Source organism: Coloeus monedula, assembly GCF_965178545.1.
Source record: "Coloeus monedula genome assembly, chromosome: 26".
NCBI lineage: Eukaryota > Metazoa > Chordata > Aves > Passeriformes > Corvidae > Coloeus > Coloeus monedula.
In genome coordinates this window covers 4,193,105-4,207,627 of record NC_138806.1, presented here as the reverse complement: position 1 = coordinate 4,207,627, position 14,523 = coordinate 4,193,105, and the positions used below count along the sequence as shown (strand labels likewise).

The 14,523-nt window shown below is 51.2% G+C and overlaps 2 protein-coding genes across 2 annotated transcripts; both read right to left on the bottom strand.

Moving 5' to 3' along the window:
• Positions 1-436: 436 nt before the first annotated feature.
• LOC309582219 (keratin, type I cytoskeletal 19-like) lies at positions 437-4,434 on the bottom strand (the record flags this gene model as incomplete). Its single annotated transcript, XM_082297257.1, has 8 exons — positions 437-505; positions 1,052-1,165; positions 2,063-2,323; positions 2,419-2,544; positions 2,823-2,984; positions 3,073-3,229; positions 3,466-3,548; positions 3,904-4,434. 8 exons carry the CDS (start codon positions 4,432-4,434, stop codon positions 437-439), a joined length of 1,503 nt encoding a protein of 500 aa, XP_082153383.1.
• A 5,868-nt stretch (positions 4,435-10,302) lies between these two features.
• On the bottom strand, positions 10,303-14,523 carry LOC309582307 (keratin, type I cytoskeletal 14; the record flags this gene model as incomplete). Its single annotated transcript, XM_082297385.1, has 8 exons — positions 10,303-10,400; positions 10,589-10,638; positions 10,991-11,211; positions 11,297-11,422; positions 11,510-11,671; positions 11,923-12,079; positions 12,332-12,414; positions 14,014-14,523. The coding sequence occupies 8 exons, from the start codon at positions 14,521-14,523 to the stop codon at positions 10,303-10,305; spliced, it is 1,407 nt and encodes a 468-aa protein (XP_082153511.1).

Sequence of the window (14,523 nt, the reverse complement as noted above, 5' to 3'; positions counted from 1 at the left end):
CTTCCTCCTCTGGTAGCAAATATCCCTTTGCACAACATTGTCTGGTCCTTTTCCTCCACCCTCCATCCCTATCCTCAGCCTCTGAGTTCAGATGGAGCACTGATGGGAACATGGCTTTTTTTCCTTTTTTCCTGTAGTGATATCTGTGTGGATGGAGATTGAAGGTGGATTCGTAACTTTTTTAATACTTGTATATTGATTACTTGTAGAAATTATTTCTCAGGTTCAAGGCTGTGTCAGCAGGAGTAAAGTTTTATTGGAGACAAGCCTTGGTCGCTGTTAGAGAACTGCCACAACCCAGGGGAGCCTGAGCGAGGGGCAGTGGTGGGATCAGAGCGGGGTGGCCGGGAGGTGCCATCCTGCGGAGTCCCTCTGACTGCTGCTGGAGCACAACTGAGAACTCCCAGGTTATTTTTGCCTTGTTTTTCCAAATGACTTATTCTTCAGAGAGCTCCTCAGGGAATGTGCAGTGGGGGCTGGCGGGGACTCTCTGGTCTGCAGTGACCTGAAGGAGAGTGGGAAGAATCACTTTTTCAGGGAGGTCTGCATCCTGTGCCTTTCTCTTACGCCCCTTTGCTTTTGTACTTATCTTTCTCTTCCCCTCTTCTCCCCAGCTTTGCTAAATTTTTTCCGTGTTGAAAGACTTGCGACTGACTGATTCCCCTGCCAGTTCCTCATTCCCATGTTGTGCAGAAAGTCTTATTTAAACACACATATACTGCTGGGCACCCCCCAGGGTCAAACATAATTTCTGCGCTGAGGTGTATAAATAAATATCCCATAGCTGTATCCCCTGCACTGCATCCCACCATCCCTTGCCACTGCTTCCCAGCACAGCCCAGTTAATCCCAGTGCCCTACCACCAACAGTCACAGCTGTGATCCTGAGTGTCTGGCTCCAGCCCAGCCGCTCTCCAGGGTAAAGCCCCTCCAGCCGCTCTTCATCACCCAGGAAAGGGTCATCCACCGTGGAGACCTCTCATGCTCCTGTTCCCAGGTACCCAGCACTAAAGAGGCAGCTCATGGTCCCACTTCCCCGGAGGCCCCCTCACCTGGCAGACCCTGGCCAGCGCAGGGCTCAGGGCAGGCAGGGCTGGCACAGGCTGGCTTTCAGCCCCGCGCTTCTCCCGGCTGATGTGGCACCGACTCCTCTTCCCGTCGACCCTCTGAGGAAAGAGACAGCTCTGGACACTCAGGCCCCCGGCACTCCCACCCTGAAGATCTCCCCCTGCCCTGCTCACTGGCTTTAGCTCTGTCTCTTCAGTCACAGCTGCTGTTCCCCCTCCCAGCCCCGAAGGTCAGCTGCAGCCACCATCCACCCCCTCCCACCTGGCTTTTGGCAGCTGATGCTTTTCCACCTGACTCTAAGGATTACCCTGGGCAAGCACTAACAGTGCCACTCCAACCCTTGCAATAGGTATTTTGGAATAAAAACTGACTTTTCATGTAACTAATTTAGGACTGGAGAGTCCAGGGGAGCCCACGTCAGGGCACCACCATTCCAAAGCCTCCTTTTCCAACAAAACAGAAGGAGTAGGTGGGTGCTCAGGCCAGTTTTGTGTGTGTGCAGCCATGTCTGGGATTAACAGCCTGGCTGTTTCAAAACCTCAGTCAATGGGAGGCAGAGCCAGCTGCTTTGCATACAAATTAAATGTTCCAAAACTTTAATTAAAATTGTTGTGTGAAACTGAAAATGTTTAGATAATTTATTGTTTCAGTTAATTTAGCTGCTAGTCCCTAATCCTGTCTCACCTGACAAGCCAATAAAACTCAGTTACATGACTGTTTGTAGGAGACCTTGCCCAGCGCCTGGTGAAGTTGCCTTTAAAGAGCTGCTGAACTGTGCCAGGGGCTGGGACAGCTTTGGGGGCTCTCCCAGCCCCTTCCCTGGCCCAAGAATAGTCTTTGGTGTGCTCCCTGGACATTTATTAGAGCCAAATCCTCAGATGCCTCATGGCTTGCTAATCGGCCCTGTCTGGTAACAGGTCAGCACTGGTTCCTCACCACAGTGTTGCTTTTACTACCAGGACCACGAATTTTCATATCCCTGCAAGGCAAAGCACAGAGATTTTGGGGTGCCCAGCTCTGTTTGCGTACATGATGTCGTGCTGGCCACCCTCCAGCAGGCAGTGGTAGGTCTGGATCTCCTGCTCCAAGCGACACTTGACGTCCAGGAGGGTCTTGTATTCCTGGTTCTGGCACTCCATTTCTGCTCGGATCTCAGCCAGCCGTTGCTCCACGCAGGAGATCTGGTTCTGCAGCTCAGCCAGGTATTTGTTGTAGCGACATTCGGTCTCCGTCAAAGAGGATTCCAGATTTTCTTTCTGAGAATAGAACGAGCACACAGGTGCCTGGGTTTGCTGTGGATACAACCTTGGTCATGAGAGCTGGAGCTGTGAATTGTCGTGGCAGCACCTACCATGGTGAGCTGGGCTTGTACGTTGATCTCCAGGGCCTGCAGCTGACGTCTCAGCTCAGTGACCTGCTTGTTGCTTGACTCGATCTCCTGGCTGCTTGTGACAACCTCCAGATTCACCTCCTCTACCTGCAAGGTCAGAAAAGAACAGCCCTTTCCTCACCTCCCCGGTGCATCTCGTGGTGGCCAGGACCTCCCCACACCCTGCAGTGCCCTGAGCATGTCCAAGGCTGACACCCTGTTTATTCCATTCTGACCCTGTGGCACCATGTGGTGGCCCCTCTGCCACAGACAGGACACAGAAATCGGGCAGTACAGTTAGATCTGTGCATGTCTGTGACTCATCCCTCATTTTTCTCTTTCCCCCGACAGCCAGGGCTGGGTCCCACTCTACGTGGACGTGGTACCTTGCAGGCGTACCACTGCTCCGTCTCTTTGCGGTTGCGCTCCATCAGGGTCTCATACTGGCACCGCAGATCCTCCAGGATCTTCCTCAGGTCTGGGCCAGGGCAGGCATTGACCTCCACACTCACATCCCCAGTCGCCTGTTTCCTCAGACAGCTCATTTCCTGCAGGGAGTATGTGACCATATCAGTAATTTCCATCCACCCTTGGGGGGGCTTTCCTTCTTCTTCTTAATTCCCTAAGAGAGCTGACCTCCTCGTGGTTGGTCTTTAGGCAGCACATCTCCTCCGTCAGAGCCTCACACTGCAGCTGCAGGTCGGTCTTGCAGCTGGCCAGCTGGTCCAGGACGGGCCGGAGGTTGCAAATGTCAGCATCCACGTTCTGCCGGAGACCACACTCGGTCTCATACCTTAAACCACAGGCAGCAAAGAAAGGTCAACATGTCAGCAAAGCAGGGCAAGGCCTTCACTTGGGGGAAAAAATTTAGGATCAGGTTCTTTTGCTTCAGACATGCAGTGCTATGAACATTGCCAGTGGTATCAGAGATCTGCATTTTACTCTGCAGTGTAACAGGCAAAGAGTTGGGATTTCCCCATCACCACCCCTCACCTGCCCTTCCATGGGCCAGCAGGGGACTGTACTCACTTCACCCTGAAGTCATCAGCAGTCATCCTGTTGTTATCAATGTTCAGAAGGATTTTGTTAGTCTCCATGGCTGCACACAGGATCTGGAAAAGAAAACATAAGAAGAATACGTGGGCTTGCAGCTTCCTCTGGCTCCAGAAGACCATGGAGGAAACACCTACCTGGTGTGTTTTATAATCATTCCATATATTGGGGTTATTAATCAGTTATGTGGCATCACAGCAGAGAAACCCATATGCCAGGTGGGTGGACCCAGCCTTGCTGAAGCATCAGTGCTGAGTAAATGCAGTCCCCCTCCCACAGACCATCATTTCATATAAACCCTGGCTTCGCCTGCCCCTCCAGAGCCACTGCCTCTGCCCTTCAACAGGGCTCTGTGCACATGTGAAAGCAAAGCCCAAAGAAATATTAGGATTTTCTTGACAAACAAGTATTTACCTGATTCTGAAGGTCTTCAATTTCCTTGTGGTAGCAGCTGTAGTCCCGTGGCTCACAGCTGGGCCCTACCTTGGCATACCACTCCCTGATCTTGCACTCCAGGTCAGCATTGTCCCCCTCCAGGAGCCGCACCTTGTCCAGGTACGAGGCCAAGCGGTCGTTGAGGTTCTGCATCGTCGCCTTCTCATTGTTAGCGAACAGGATCCCATCCCCGCAGCCAGCGCCAGCCCTGGGGAAGCCACCACCACCTCGAGTGCAGATGCCTCCACCACTGAATCCCAGGGCAGAACAAGCCCTCTGGGTGGCTCCGAAGCTCCCACCAGCCGCACTGCCAGTGCTCAGCTGCTTCCCGAGTAATCCCTCGCTCACACTGCCACCGGAGAAGCTGCCAACCACAGCACCCAAGTCATAGGCAGCATGTCTCCCCGAGGAGGCAGAGGAGACCCTCCTGCCAGTGCCAGCCGCGTTGCTGCCCGCACTGCCCCTGCCCTGGGCGCAGGTGGTGACAACCTGCCTGACAGCACAGCTCATGGTGCGGGTGCAGAGCCGACAGAGCACAAGGCAAGTGCTCAGGTCGCTGCAGGATCCGACTGTGATCCTTCTGTCCCCTGGTCCTCTATTTATACCAGTCCCTGTGGATTGTGCGACTGGAGAAGGGTTGTTTATTCTTCCTCCTTGTGACCTGGCTAGGAGGTGATTTTTTTTTTTTCAGCCGGAAATAATTCCCCAAAGGCGTTTGTCTCCAGAAATCCCACAACAGAAAGATGCTTTGGTTAACAGAAGCGTGTTTCAAAACTACATCAAAAATGTTACTTCCTGAATCATCAGGTCTGACTTGTGATGACAACTCAACAACAGTGACACAAAAACCTGACGATACCCAAGAGTGCCCGGGGAATGAAACACCACAGCAATTATCCATCCCTGGCGTGGGCGAGTCTACACGGAAAGTGAAAGGTGTGGGAAAGGCATCCTATCTGATGGAGCCTGTTCGACCCCTTTGTGACCAGAAGCGAGGGTGTCCCCTCACTCAGCTGGCCTCAGTCTCTGGGACCAGGGCCAGGAGACCACTCTGGGCCATGTGGCAAGGGTCTGTTCCGTTCCACATGGCCATCGGTGGAGTGAGCCCCTGATCTGGGTCATTAGACCTCAAATGCTCTAGGAGAGCACAGAGGAATATTGCACTGGAATGTACCAAGGCTGGTTTGTCCCTTCTCTTTATTCTACATCCATCAAAACATCCCTTTGCAGAGGTCTGGGTTGCTTTGCTGCTTTCAAGGGTAGACAAAATAGTCAAATATTTATCCAAAATACCAAAGGGTATTTCCTGGGCACTGAACATGCAGTTCACTGAATATTCACTGCCACACAGGATATTTCATAAGGTTTCTGAAACAGTAATGTGGAGAATTTCAGGAGATGCATGACCCTACAGAGGTCTGATCCAGTTCCAACCAGCACCATGAAAACTCCCCAAACACAATCTAGGTGTTAAATTTAGAAAGGACAAAAGAAAAGATCTTTTAAAAAGTTTATTAAACTTATTATTTAGTACTGGAATGCTGAATTGAGGAAGAATGAAAATAATTAAAATATTTTGTCATCTAAATCTTTCATTTTATTAATAACATTAATATAGCCATGCTAATATTGGCTGGCTCTCACCCACGTGTGGTTCAGCTGTGGGTTTGGCATCCAGGTCACCTGGACACGTGTCATAAAGAATGTGTCAGGTGCAGCCTAGCTCACAAATATTACTTCTGCCATTTGGGCAAGTTCATTAAGCTTGATTTTATCTTGACACTGCAAATCCAGCACTCCTGAACTGTGGGGTGGTTCTGTGGGTGCCCATCCTTTGTTAGAGCCATCATCAGGAAGCGAAGCTGGTGCCAGGGTGCTCTGGTGCCGCAGCAGTGGCCAGGCCCTGCCCAGAGCCAGGGATCAAGGTCAGGCAGGGCTGCCTGGAGCCCACCTGCAGCCTGGCCACAATCATTCCTTTTTCCATCAAAGAATTATAAAATTACTGCTGAGAAAACATTTAATTTCATTTAATCGAGATTTATGTGGTCCTTCATTTTCGAAGGGCAGGTTGGACGGGGCTTGGAGCAACGTGGCCTAGTGGGAGGTGTCCCTGCCCATGGCAGGGGGGTAGAATGAGAGATGGTCTTTATGGTTCCTCCCAACCCAAACCATCCTGTGACTGTGTGATTTTTTCAATGAGGAAAAAACCCACAATGCATAGAGAGTTTGTCTCCAATTTCTGCAAAGTAAGCAGAGATGTCCATGTTTCTTTCTTACATTTGGAACTGCAGACCTTACCAAAGGTGATGAGAATTTCTACAGCTTTTGTAAAGGAGAACAGTGATTTCACTCATGATTTTCCTGGAATTGTGTGTTCTTCATGGCAGCTCTTTTCCTTTCCAAAATTCAAATTTTTTTTTAAACCAGCTCTTGCTTTTACATGAGAACAGACCTCAAGCCCTGCCAGAAGTCACAGGTGTCATTTTATTAAAGTGATTTTCACTTTGTGATGAGGAGATCTGATGATGATGGGATCTCCATGCCTAATGGAAGGCTCTTTCCAGAATTAACTTTGATTGACTTCCTGGCTGGAGTCTACAGATGGAAATTTACTCCCCACATCCTTGCAGGCAGCCAGGGGCGATGCTCTGATGTGCTGTCCTTGGCTGACTTGGGAGCCCCTCGAAGGCAATGCTGTGCCCCAAGGGAGGAAGAGGAGCAGAGGAATGACAGGGGAGCAGAGGAATGACGGCACACGAGGATCTCCCGCGGGCATTTCAGGAACAGCAGCGCAGGTCTGACCAGGAAAAATTACTACTTCAAGTAACAAATGAGCAGAAGAACCTCCCCCAGGCGAAGGTGTTACTCCCACATAATGAGCTTTGTAAAAAAATAGAAAGGAAGGGATTATACTTCAGGTTTCCGTCAGCGTCCTGGGCTGTGTGATGGAGAGTGGGGTGGTGGCAGAGGATGGATGTGCTGGAGTTATTCCCAAGAGTCCTCTACAGCAGAATTATCAGACTCAACAGGGCAATGGAAATGAGGAAGATTAGATTTCCCTGGAGGGAAATCCTTTGGGAGTCTCAGGATATTTTTTAAGGCTTAAGACTGTTTCTTAGGCTAATGCAGATGAAGTATAATGTGCCCCCTAGAAGGAGATCCAGCATTTCACGTTATTACAAATACTCCCTGAACCACCAGTTGTTTTCACATCCAAGAGGACTTCCCTGGGGACTCGATGACTCAGACAAGGCACCAAACCCCAAGTACCTGCTGGTGCCCAAGCACAGGGAGGACCAGGAGAGGAGCTGGAGCCAGGCACTGCCAGCACCCGCCAGCCTGGGCAGGGAGAGGCTCATCCCGAGGCAGCCCGAGCTCCTCTCTGCTCACTGTCAGCTGAATTTCCATGTTACACCTATGGAAAATCCTGGTGTTCTCAATTTACAAACCATTTACAAAGTATTTACAAACTATTTGCTTATCTGGCTGGTGATGTACCTGTCACGCCACTTTCTGTCAGCCTGTTATTGGCTGTACTGACACTGATCACCATTTCACTAGTGACACCAGGTGCTCCAGGGTCTGATCCCAGCTTTGCAAGTCGCTGCAGGCAAATCGTTCAGCTCCTCCAAGCCTCAATTTCAAGCTTTGTAGGATGGAAACAATAATAACAACAATCCTCCTCCTCGAGGGCATTGTAAAAACAACTGTCTGAGAAGCACATGGGGCTTTAAAGATTGGAAAGATAATACTTATTTCAGTATTATTCATTGTCAGTGTTCTTGCTATTTCATATTACTCTTGACACAGGCACATCCCATAGATTTCTCTCTGTGTCTCAGTCAAGAAATACCTTCCAAGGACATTCACAGTTTCCATTTTGCATTTTGTTTTCCATTAAAGTTTCACCATCATTCACTGAGGACTTGCCTCTGTAACTCCCAGCTGAATCCTAACGAGGCTTTTCTTCCTGCGCTTGCAGCTTGCAGCAAATCTGAAAAATGCTCTCCAAAACCAGTGTTTGTCCATCTCTTGGAGAGACAATTTGTCCATGTTTCACAGACACAAGTGTGCGTAGCAAAGAGTAAATAACAAGCAATAGGTTACCTAATAGTTCTGTGGTATTTTCCTTCTTTAGAGCACTGTAAAGTCTCACAGGGATCACTTGTGCTGAGCTTGGACTTTGCTCTTGCCTGCGATAACAGGGTTGCACTGAGCTGTATGTGGAATTAAAGCCTTTTTCATTGATGCAAATATACGTTGATGAGTATCCCCGATACGATCCTCCCAGGGGAACTGAATCCATTGACTACAAACCAGGCTCTTCCATCAGCTCTCCCAGCTGTTCTCCCAGCTCTCCTCAGGATTTCATCTCAGGCTGCTCCTGCTGACAGATATAAGTATCTCAGCATGGGGTGACAGATACCAGAGATGACTAAGTGCTCTGCTGGATCAGTCTCTCCCCTGTGCCCTTTTGGCTGCAGAAGGGGCCATGTCTCTGTGCTGCCAGAAGAGCCAATTACTCTTGGACTGATGTCTTCTTTTAGTATCCTACTTAATCAGTTATATTTGTTGTTTGCAGAAAGCTTTTCTGTATTCATACACTTGAGGCATTCTGCAGATGGTTCAAGACTTAAAAAGCTGCCATTTACAACTAAAATACAACAACTCTCTTCTGGTGATTTCCAAAAAAAATAAACAAACCAAAAAATGAGCACATGAGCAGTTTGCTCAGGATTTCCAAGCTGCAGCCTTGCCTGCTGCCAGAGAGTCTGAGATAGCTTGAGGCTCAGGTATATTTTTGCTGGATCTGGTTTTCATTTTTGAGATAGCTCTGGTTCACTTGCCCTGGAAAACTTCCTATTTCTCCAAGGAAGGTCTGTCATTCCAGCAAAGGGAGAAGCACAACACAGCCCATGAACTCTGCACTCTGCTGTGTCTCATTTCCTGCCCTTTTCTGTAATTGCTGAATGATGGTAACAGAACGATAGTATCTCACACTCCCTTCTCTGGAAAGACCTGGCAGGTTCCCCACTTCTTCGATCTCCTTTCCTCTCCTTTGCCTGTCCTGTCATGCCCAGCGTGACATCATCAGCTCTTTCCAAACCTGCTGGGGCCAGGCAGCACTCTGGGAAGTGCTCAATGGGACCATAATGCTTTGGGGAGACTAAGGGAGAATGAATGAATCACCCAAATGATGAGCGAGCTGAGCCTCAGCTGCAGGAGCCTCTTGTCTTTTGTTACAAGGGAAGCTGATTTAATGCAAACTGTTCCCTTTCCCTTTGGTCTGAGCCCCAAATCTGTATCCTTCAGGTGTGGGATGAACATAAGCCCATGGACAGGGCTCCCAGCTACCATAGACTAGAAAGCATGAAGCTGGATCGAAGTGATTCCATCGGGTTTTGGATTTAAAACAATTTCCTCTCCTCTCTGGCCGTCCCTCTGTCGCTCTCCAGCAGGCGAGTGGGCACAGGCACAGCCAGAACCTGCTGCTGCCCAGCTGTGTCACTAATCCTGAGTGGCAGCTCAGCCTCAGGCGGCGTTTCTACCTCACATGTTTCAGGAAGGGTTTCAGCAGTGATCTGCTACACACGACAGCGATAAAAATTATTGCTACTCATCCCCGTGCGGATTAAGCAATGGTTACTTTAGTTCCTCTCAATTGCAGCCCTGGGGCAGCATGAATAGCCCTGTAAAATTTTTCATACCTGATAGTGTGATTTAAAGGTAGTCAAAGGAGACAGCAGGCCTGTAGGGATGAGGTTTGCCAACCAGGCGGACGCTGGGCTCATGTCTCAGAGAGAACACCTGACAGCAGCAGTCTTGGTGAAGCCATCTAAGTTCAGCTTACAGGAGACGGTGACTTTTTGTGATCCCATGAGTTAGAGAACTGAGCTGTATTTTAATTATCAGTCCCATGGCACATTGACCTCAAACCTTATCTTTCCATAACTGCCTTCATTTTGTATCACACAGTTTATGTCTTAGCCAGTCCCATGTACTTACAAGCATGGAATTCATTAGAAAAAGCTGTTTCCAATTATGTTTGTCCCTGACAGAACCCCTGTCCCTCCAGGTGGAACCCATGTCCCTCCATTCCCCTCCTCTCACTGGCTTCTTGTGGTTTCTTAGGACTTTCCCTGGCATGAACACAAAACCCTGAGGCTTTGAGGGATCACGTGTCAGTGACAGACAAGTCTGCAGTTGCAGGAGCAAGGAAAAAAGCTTTATTCAGTATGTCCAGAGACACCTGCATGGAATGAGGGCAACACAGGCAGCAAGAGCAGGTGAAGGGAGCATTCTGGGACACAGCCTGACCACGCACAGCCTCAGACACTGCTTAGCTCAGTTTGCTGCTCTCCTGGGCCAGGGGCTGTCCTAGCGAGTGGTGAGTGCAACCTGCTCCCGGGAGGAGACCACCTTCCCGTCCTGCACCTCCTCAACGATCGTGCGCACCTGGCGGGATGATGTCATGACTGCAAAGAAAAGGGAGACAATTATCCATGGCAGGAAGGAGGGAAATTTCGTAACACATTATCAGATACTGCACATTCTTCAGGAGCTGGTGGAAATTCCACAAGGGAATGGAAAATGCTGTTTAAAACAACCCTACTTTGACTGGGAAGGGGAAAGAACCAGGCTGAGAGGAAAGGAGGGTTCTTACCATCTCTGCCAGAGTGTGAGGACGTAGCGGAGGAGTACTGGGAGGAGATGCTACAAGAGAAGCACAAAACCAAAGAGATGTTAGGGACAAACATTGGTTGTTGCTGTTAGCCAGGCTCTGTGTTCAGGCAGGAGAAAAACAGAGAAGGCCCATGGAGGTAAAAGTGTTGCTCCACTTGGCCTTTCCTGAGGGACAGAGTAACCATGGCCCTTTCCAGCAGGGAAAGGGACCCAGTGCAGCATCCCACTACAGCCAGAAACCAGGGGCAGAGCACTGGGCATCCATGGCTGGTGTGAACAGAGAAACCAGCCCTGAAAGCTGTGACTGGACTGAAGCCCCAGGCATTTGGTGTCTATCACCCATCTCCTCCCACCCACCCGCCCAGCAAAGCCCCTCACGCACTGGGCGTCCTCGCCCTCCAGGAGCCGGCGGTACGTGGCGATCTCCTGCTCCAGGCGGCACTTGACATCCAGCAGGACCCTGTACTCGTGGTTCTGGCGCTCCATGTCGCAGCGCAGCTCGGCCAGCTGCTCCTCCACACTGGTGATCAGCATCTGCAGCTGGGCCAGCTGGGTGCCGTAGCGCGCTTCGGTGTCGGCCAGGGTGCCCTCCAGGGCCGCTTTCTGTGGGACGGGGACGAGCTCAGGGGGCAGCCGGGGTGGGCACAGCCCTGCGCCCTCCGCCCCGCCGGCAGCCGAGCCCTCGTACCGTGCTGAGCTGGGACTGCAGGTCGATCTCCAGGCTCTGGATCGTGCGCCGCAGCTCCGTGATCTCCGTCTTGCCGCTCTGCAGCTGCTCCGTGTTGATGGCCACCTCCCGGTTCAGCTCTTCCGTCTGCAGCGAGGCAAAGCCGTGCCCTCAGAGCCCCAGCAGCGGGCACAGCCCCTGCCCTGCGCTCGCTGCTCGCCGCCAGCTCCTCACCTTGCTGAAGAACCACTGCTCGGCATCCCTGCGGTTCTTCTCCGCCAGGCTCTCGTACTGCTCCCGCATCTCCGCCAGGATCTTGGTGAGGTCGATGCCAGGAGCAGCGTCCATCTCCACACTGATCTCCCCACCCACCTGCCCGCGCAGGGCAGTCATTTCCTGACACAAAAAGAGACACAACACGTCAGAGTGACCTGGCATCTTCCCATCATGAGAAATTTCTTATTTGCAACCAGCACAGGAGCCCCACAGATCTCCTGGAGGTCTGAAGGATTATTTCTCTCCCCCTTCCTGCTTGAGTGTCTCCTGATGGCCCTAATTGCAGAGACTCCTGTGCGTTTGGTCTGACCCTTTCCCTGGTGCACAAGGAACGTTTGTAGGTCCCAATTTGAGCCTGACTCCGTGCTCACCTCCTCGTGGTTCTTCTTCAGATAAGCCAGCTCCTCCTTCAGGTTCTCGATCTGCATCTCCAGGTCAGCTCTGGACAGGGTCAGCTCATCCAGGACGCGGCGCAGCCCATTGATATCGGCCTCCACGCTCATGCGCAGAGCCTGCTCCGACTCAAACCTGGGGACACACACACACACAGTTGCAAACACCCACCCGATACAGCATTTTTCCTGTCTTTTCCTTCCCCAGCTCAGTGTATTTCTCCCAAGAATCTTTAATTCAATGTGTGTGCACAGCTCTCACAGTGCAGAAATATCAGTGCGGTGCCCAAATGTCCCACTCCAGGGGAGCAACCCCAGGAAAAAAAAGCCTTGAACAGCCAGGCTTTTCTCCCTTTTCCACAAAAGCTCTCGGAGGTGTTGGACTCACTTGGTTCGGAAGTCGTCTGCTGCCAGCCTGGCATTGTCGATCTGCAGGACGATGTTGGCATTTTCAACAGTTGCAGAAAGAATCTGACGGGGGATAAGTGAAAGAGTTAAAAAGTTGTTTCAAACACTCTAAGTGATCCCATCCAGAGAAGGGCTGGAGCAGCGCTGCGCCTCCTGCCCGTGGGGCTGGATTTCCACGCGGGCTCTGCAAAGGCAGAGATGGGGTGCTCGTTTACATCTCCCATCAGCACAGATTCAGTCCTCTGAGAACACTGCCATGGGCACATGGCCCTGCCCAGCTGGCATCTCCAGGTGCTCACACCATGCTGAGCCCTGGCAGCACTCCAGGCTTTGGGAATGGGAGCAGCCCAGCTAAGAAGGAAAAAAGGGTTGAGGAAGGAAGGAGTGCCTTATGCCTGCATCATCTGGCTTTCATAATTACACCTGAGGTGCAAGTATTTGCTCTGGGATTATGAAAATGATTGGCCATTTAGTGAGCAGGAATTTCTGTAGCCACAAGCTAATGAAAAGCTCTGAGTTCTCCTGCTTCAGGGATATCCAAAGAATAATCCAGGAATATTGATGTGGTCATTTCCTAGCTGTGGTGGAGAGGGAGGGAATGGTCTGCCTCCCCCTGGAGCAGGAGCAGAGGGTTTCTGTGAGACCCAGAAATTCATCACTCAAATCCAGAGACAGTTCCTGCCTCCAGATGTTTCTGTGCTTCATCAGAGCACACCCCGATGTGCTGGAATCTGCAGAAGAGCTTCCTGCATCAAGGCAAGCCCTTTCCCCCAGGGTGAAGGCCAAGAAATTTTAGGAATGTGATTTCCCCCAGGGGCTGACCCTGCCCCATTTCCCAGGAATTTACTCTCACAGACCAGGCATGTCATTGCCCAACCACCCACACCTCATTCCCTCAGTGAACCTGAGCTCACTTGGGATGAGTGATGAGGGCTGAGGGATGGCGGGGCAGGGTGGGGCAGGCAGATTCTGGTGTTTTGGCCAAAGGACTTTTAGACAAAGTTCTAAAGTCATCCAGGGAGCTGCTAAGAATAAAGAAATTACCTTGGCCATGATTTCATCTGCTGCATTTTAGAGCAGGGCACACACCTGATTTCAGCACCTACCACAGCCCTATGTGTTCCAACCCTGGACTGGACTTGCATCTGTAACTCCCAAAGAACAACCATCCCATAGGACAATTTCTTTCTATTTTAACTTCTACCTTTAGCCTCCTCGAAGGGTAGGGAAAAAAATCTGATTTGTAGGATATTTGTGAGAATGACTATTCATCTTCATCTGCATATCACTCAGCAGTGAATAGGGCCAAGAGACAAGTCCCTGCCTGCTGAGAGCTCCATCAGGAGCCTAACAGGTAGCAACTATGGGGCACAAGTGGGGCAGGAGGTGACAGTGTGGCAGCAAGTAGCATCAGGTAACCTGAATCACTGTCTGACTCCTTTCCTGCCCCACCTTTCTCCCTACACTGGAACAGTCAATAGAAGCACCGTCCTGGTGCCTAGTGATCTGCTGCTCATAGTGACTGTTATTCCAAAGCTCTGGTTTTCATTTCAGACTAATTGCCTGCCATTTGATAATCCTCTTCCCGCTAGCTGTTAGGAACAAGGTCATCTCTTTACAAGCGACTTTGATGAAGATGTCACGTTAATCCCAGCATCCTACCTTGTTCCTGAGCTCCTCGATAGTCCTGTAGTAGGGGCTGTAGTCACGGTCAGGACCAGGTCCCTGCTTCTTGTACCACTCCCTGATCTTGACCTCCAGGTCGGTGTTGGCCTCCTCCAGGGCTCGCACCTTGTCCAGGTAGGCGGCCAGGCGGTCGTTGAGGTTCTGCATCGTCTCCTTCTCCCCCGCCGGCAGGATGCCATCGCCGCCTCCAAAGCCGCCTCCAAAGCCGGCCCCAAAGCCGGCCCCAAAGCCGGCCCCATAGCTGCCCCCAAAGCCCCCGCCGAGGGCCCCTCCTGCGCTGCTGCAGTAGCTGCCCCCAAAGCCACTGCCGAGCCCCGAGACCACGCGGGAAGAGACCGAGTAGCTGCCAGAGCCCCCGTGGACGCTGGGGGCCCTGTACCCTCCTCCCCCAACACGCACGGAGGAAAGCCTGCTGGAGCCTCCCCCCAGGCTCCCGAATCCCTTGAGGGACGTGGAGGAGGAGTATTGCCTGACAGTGGTGCTCAT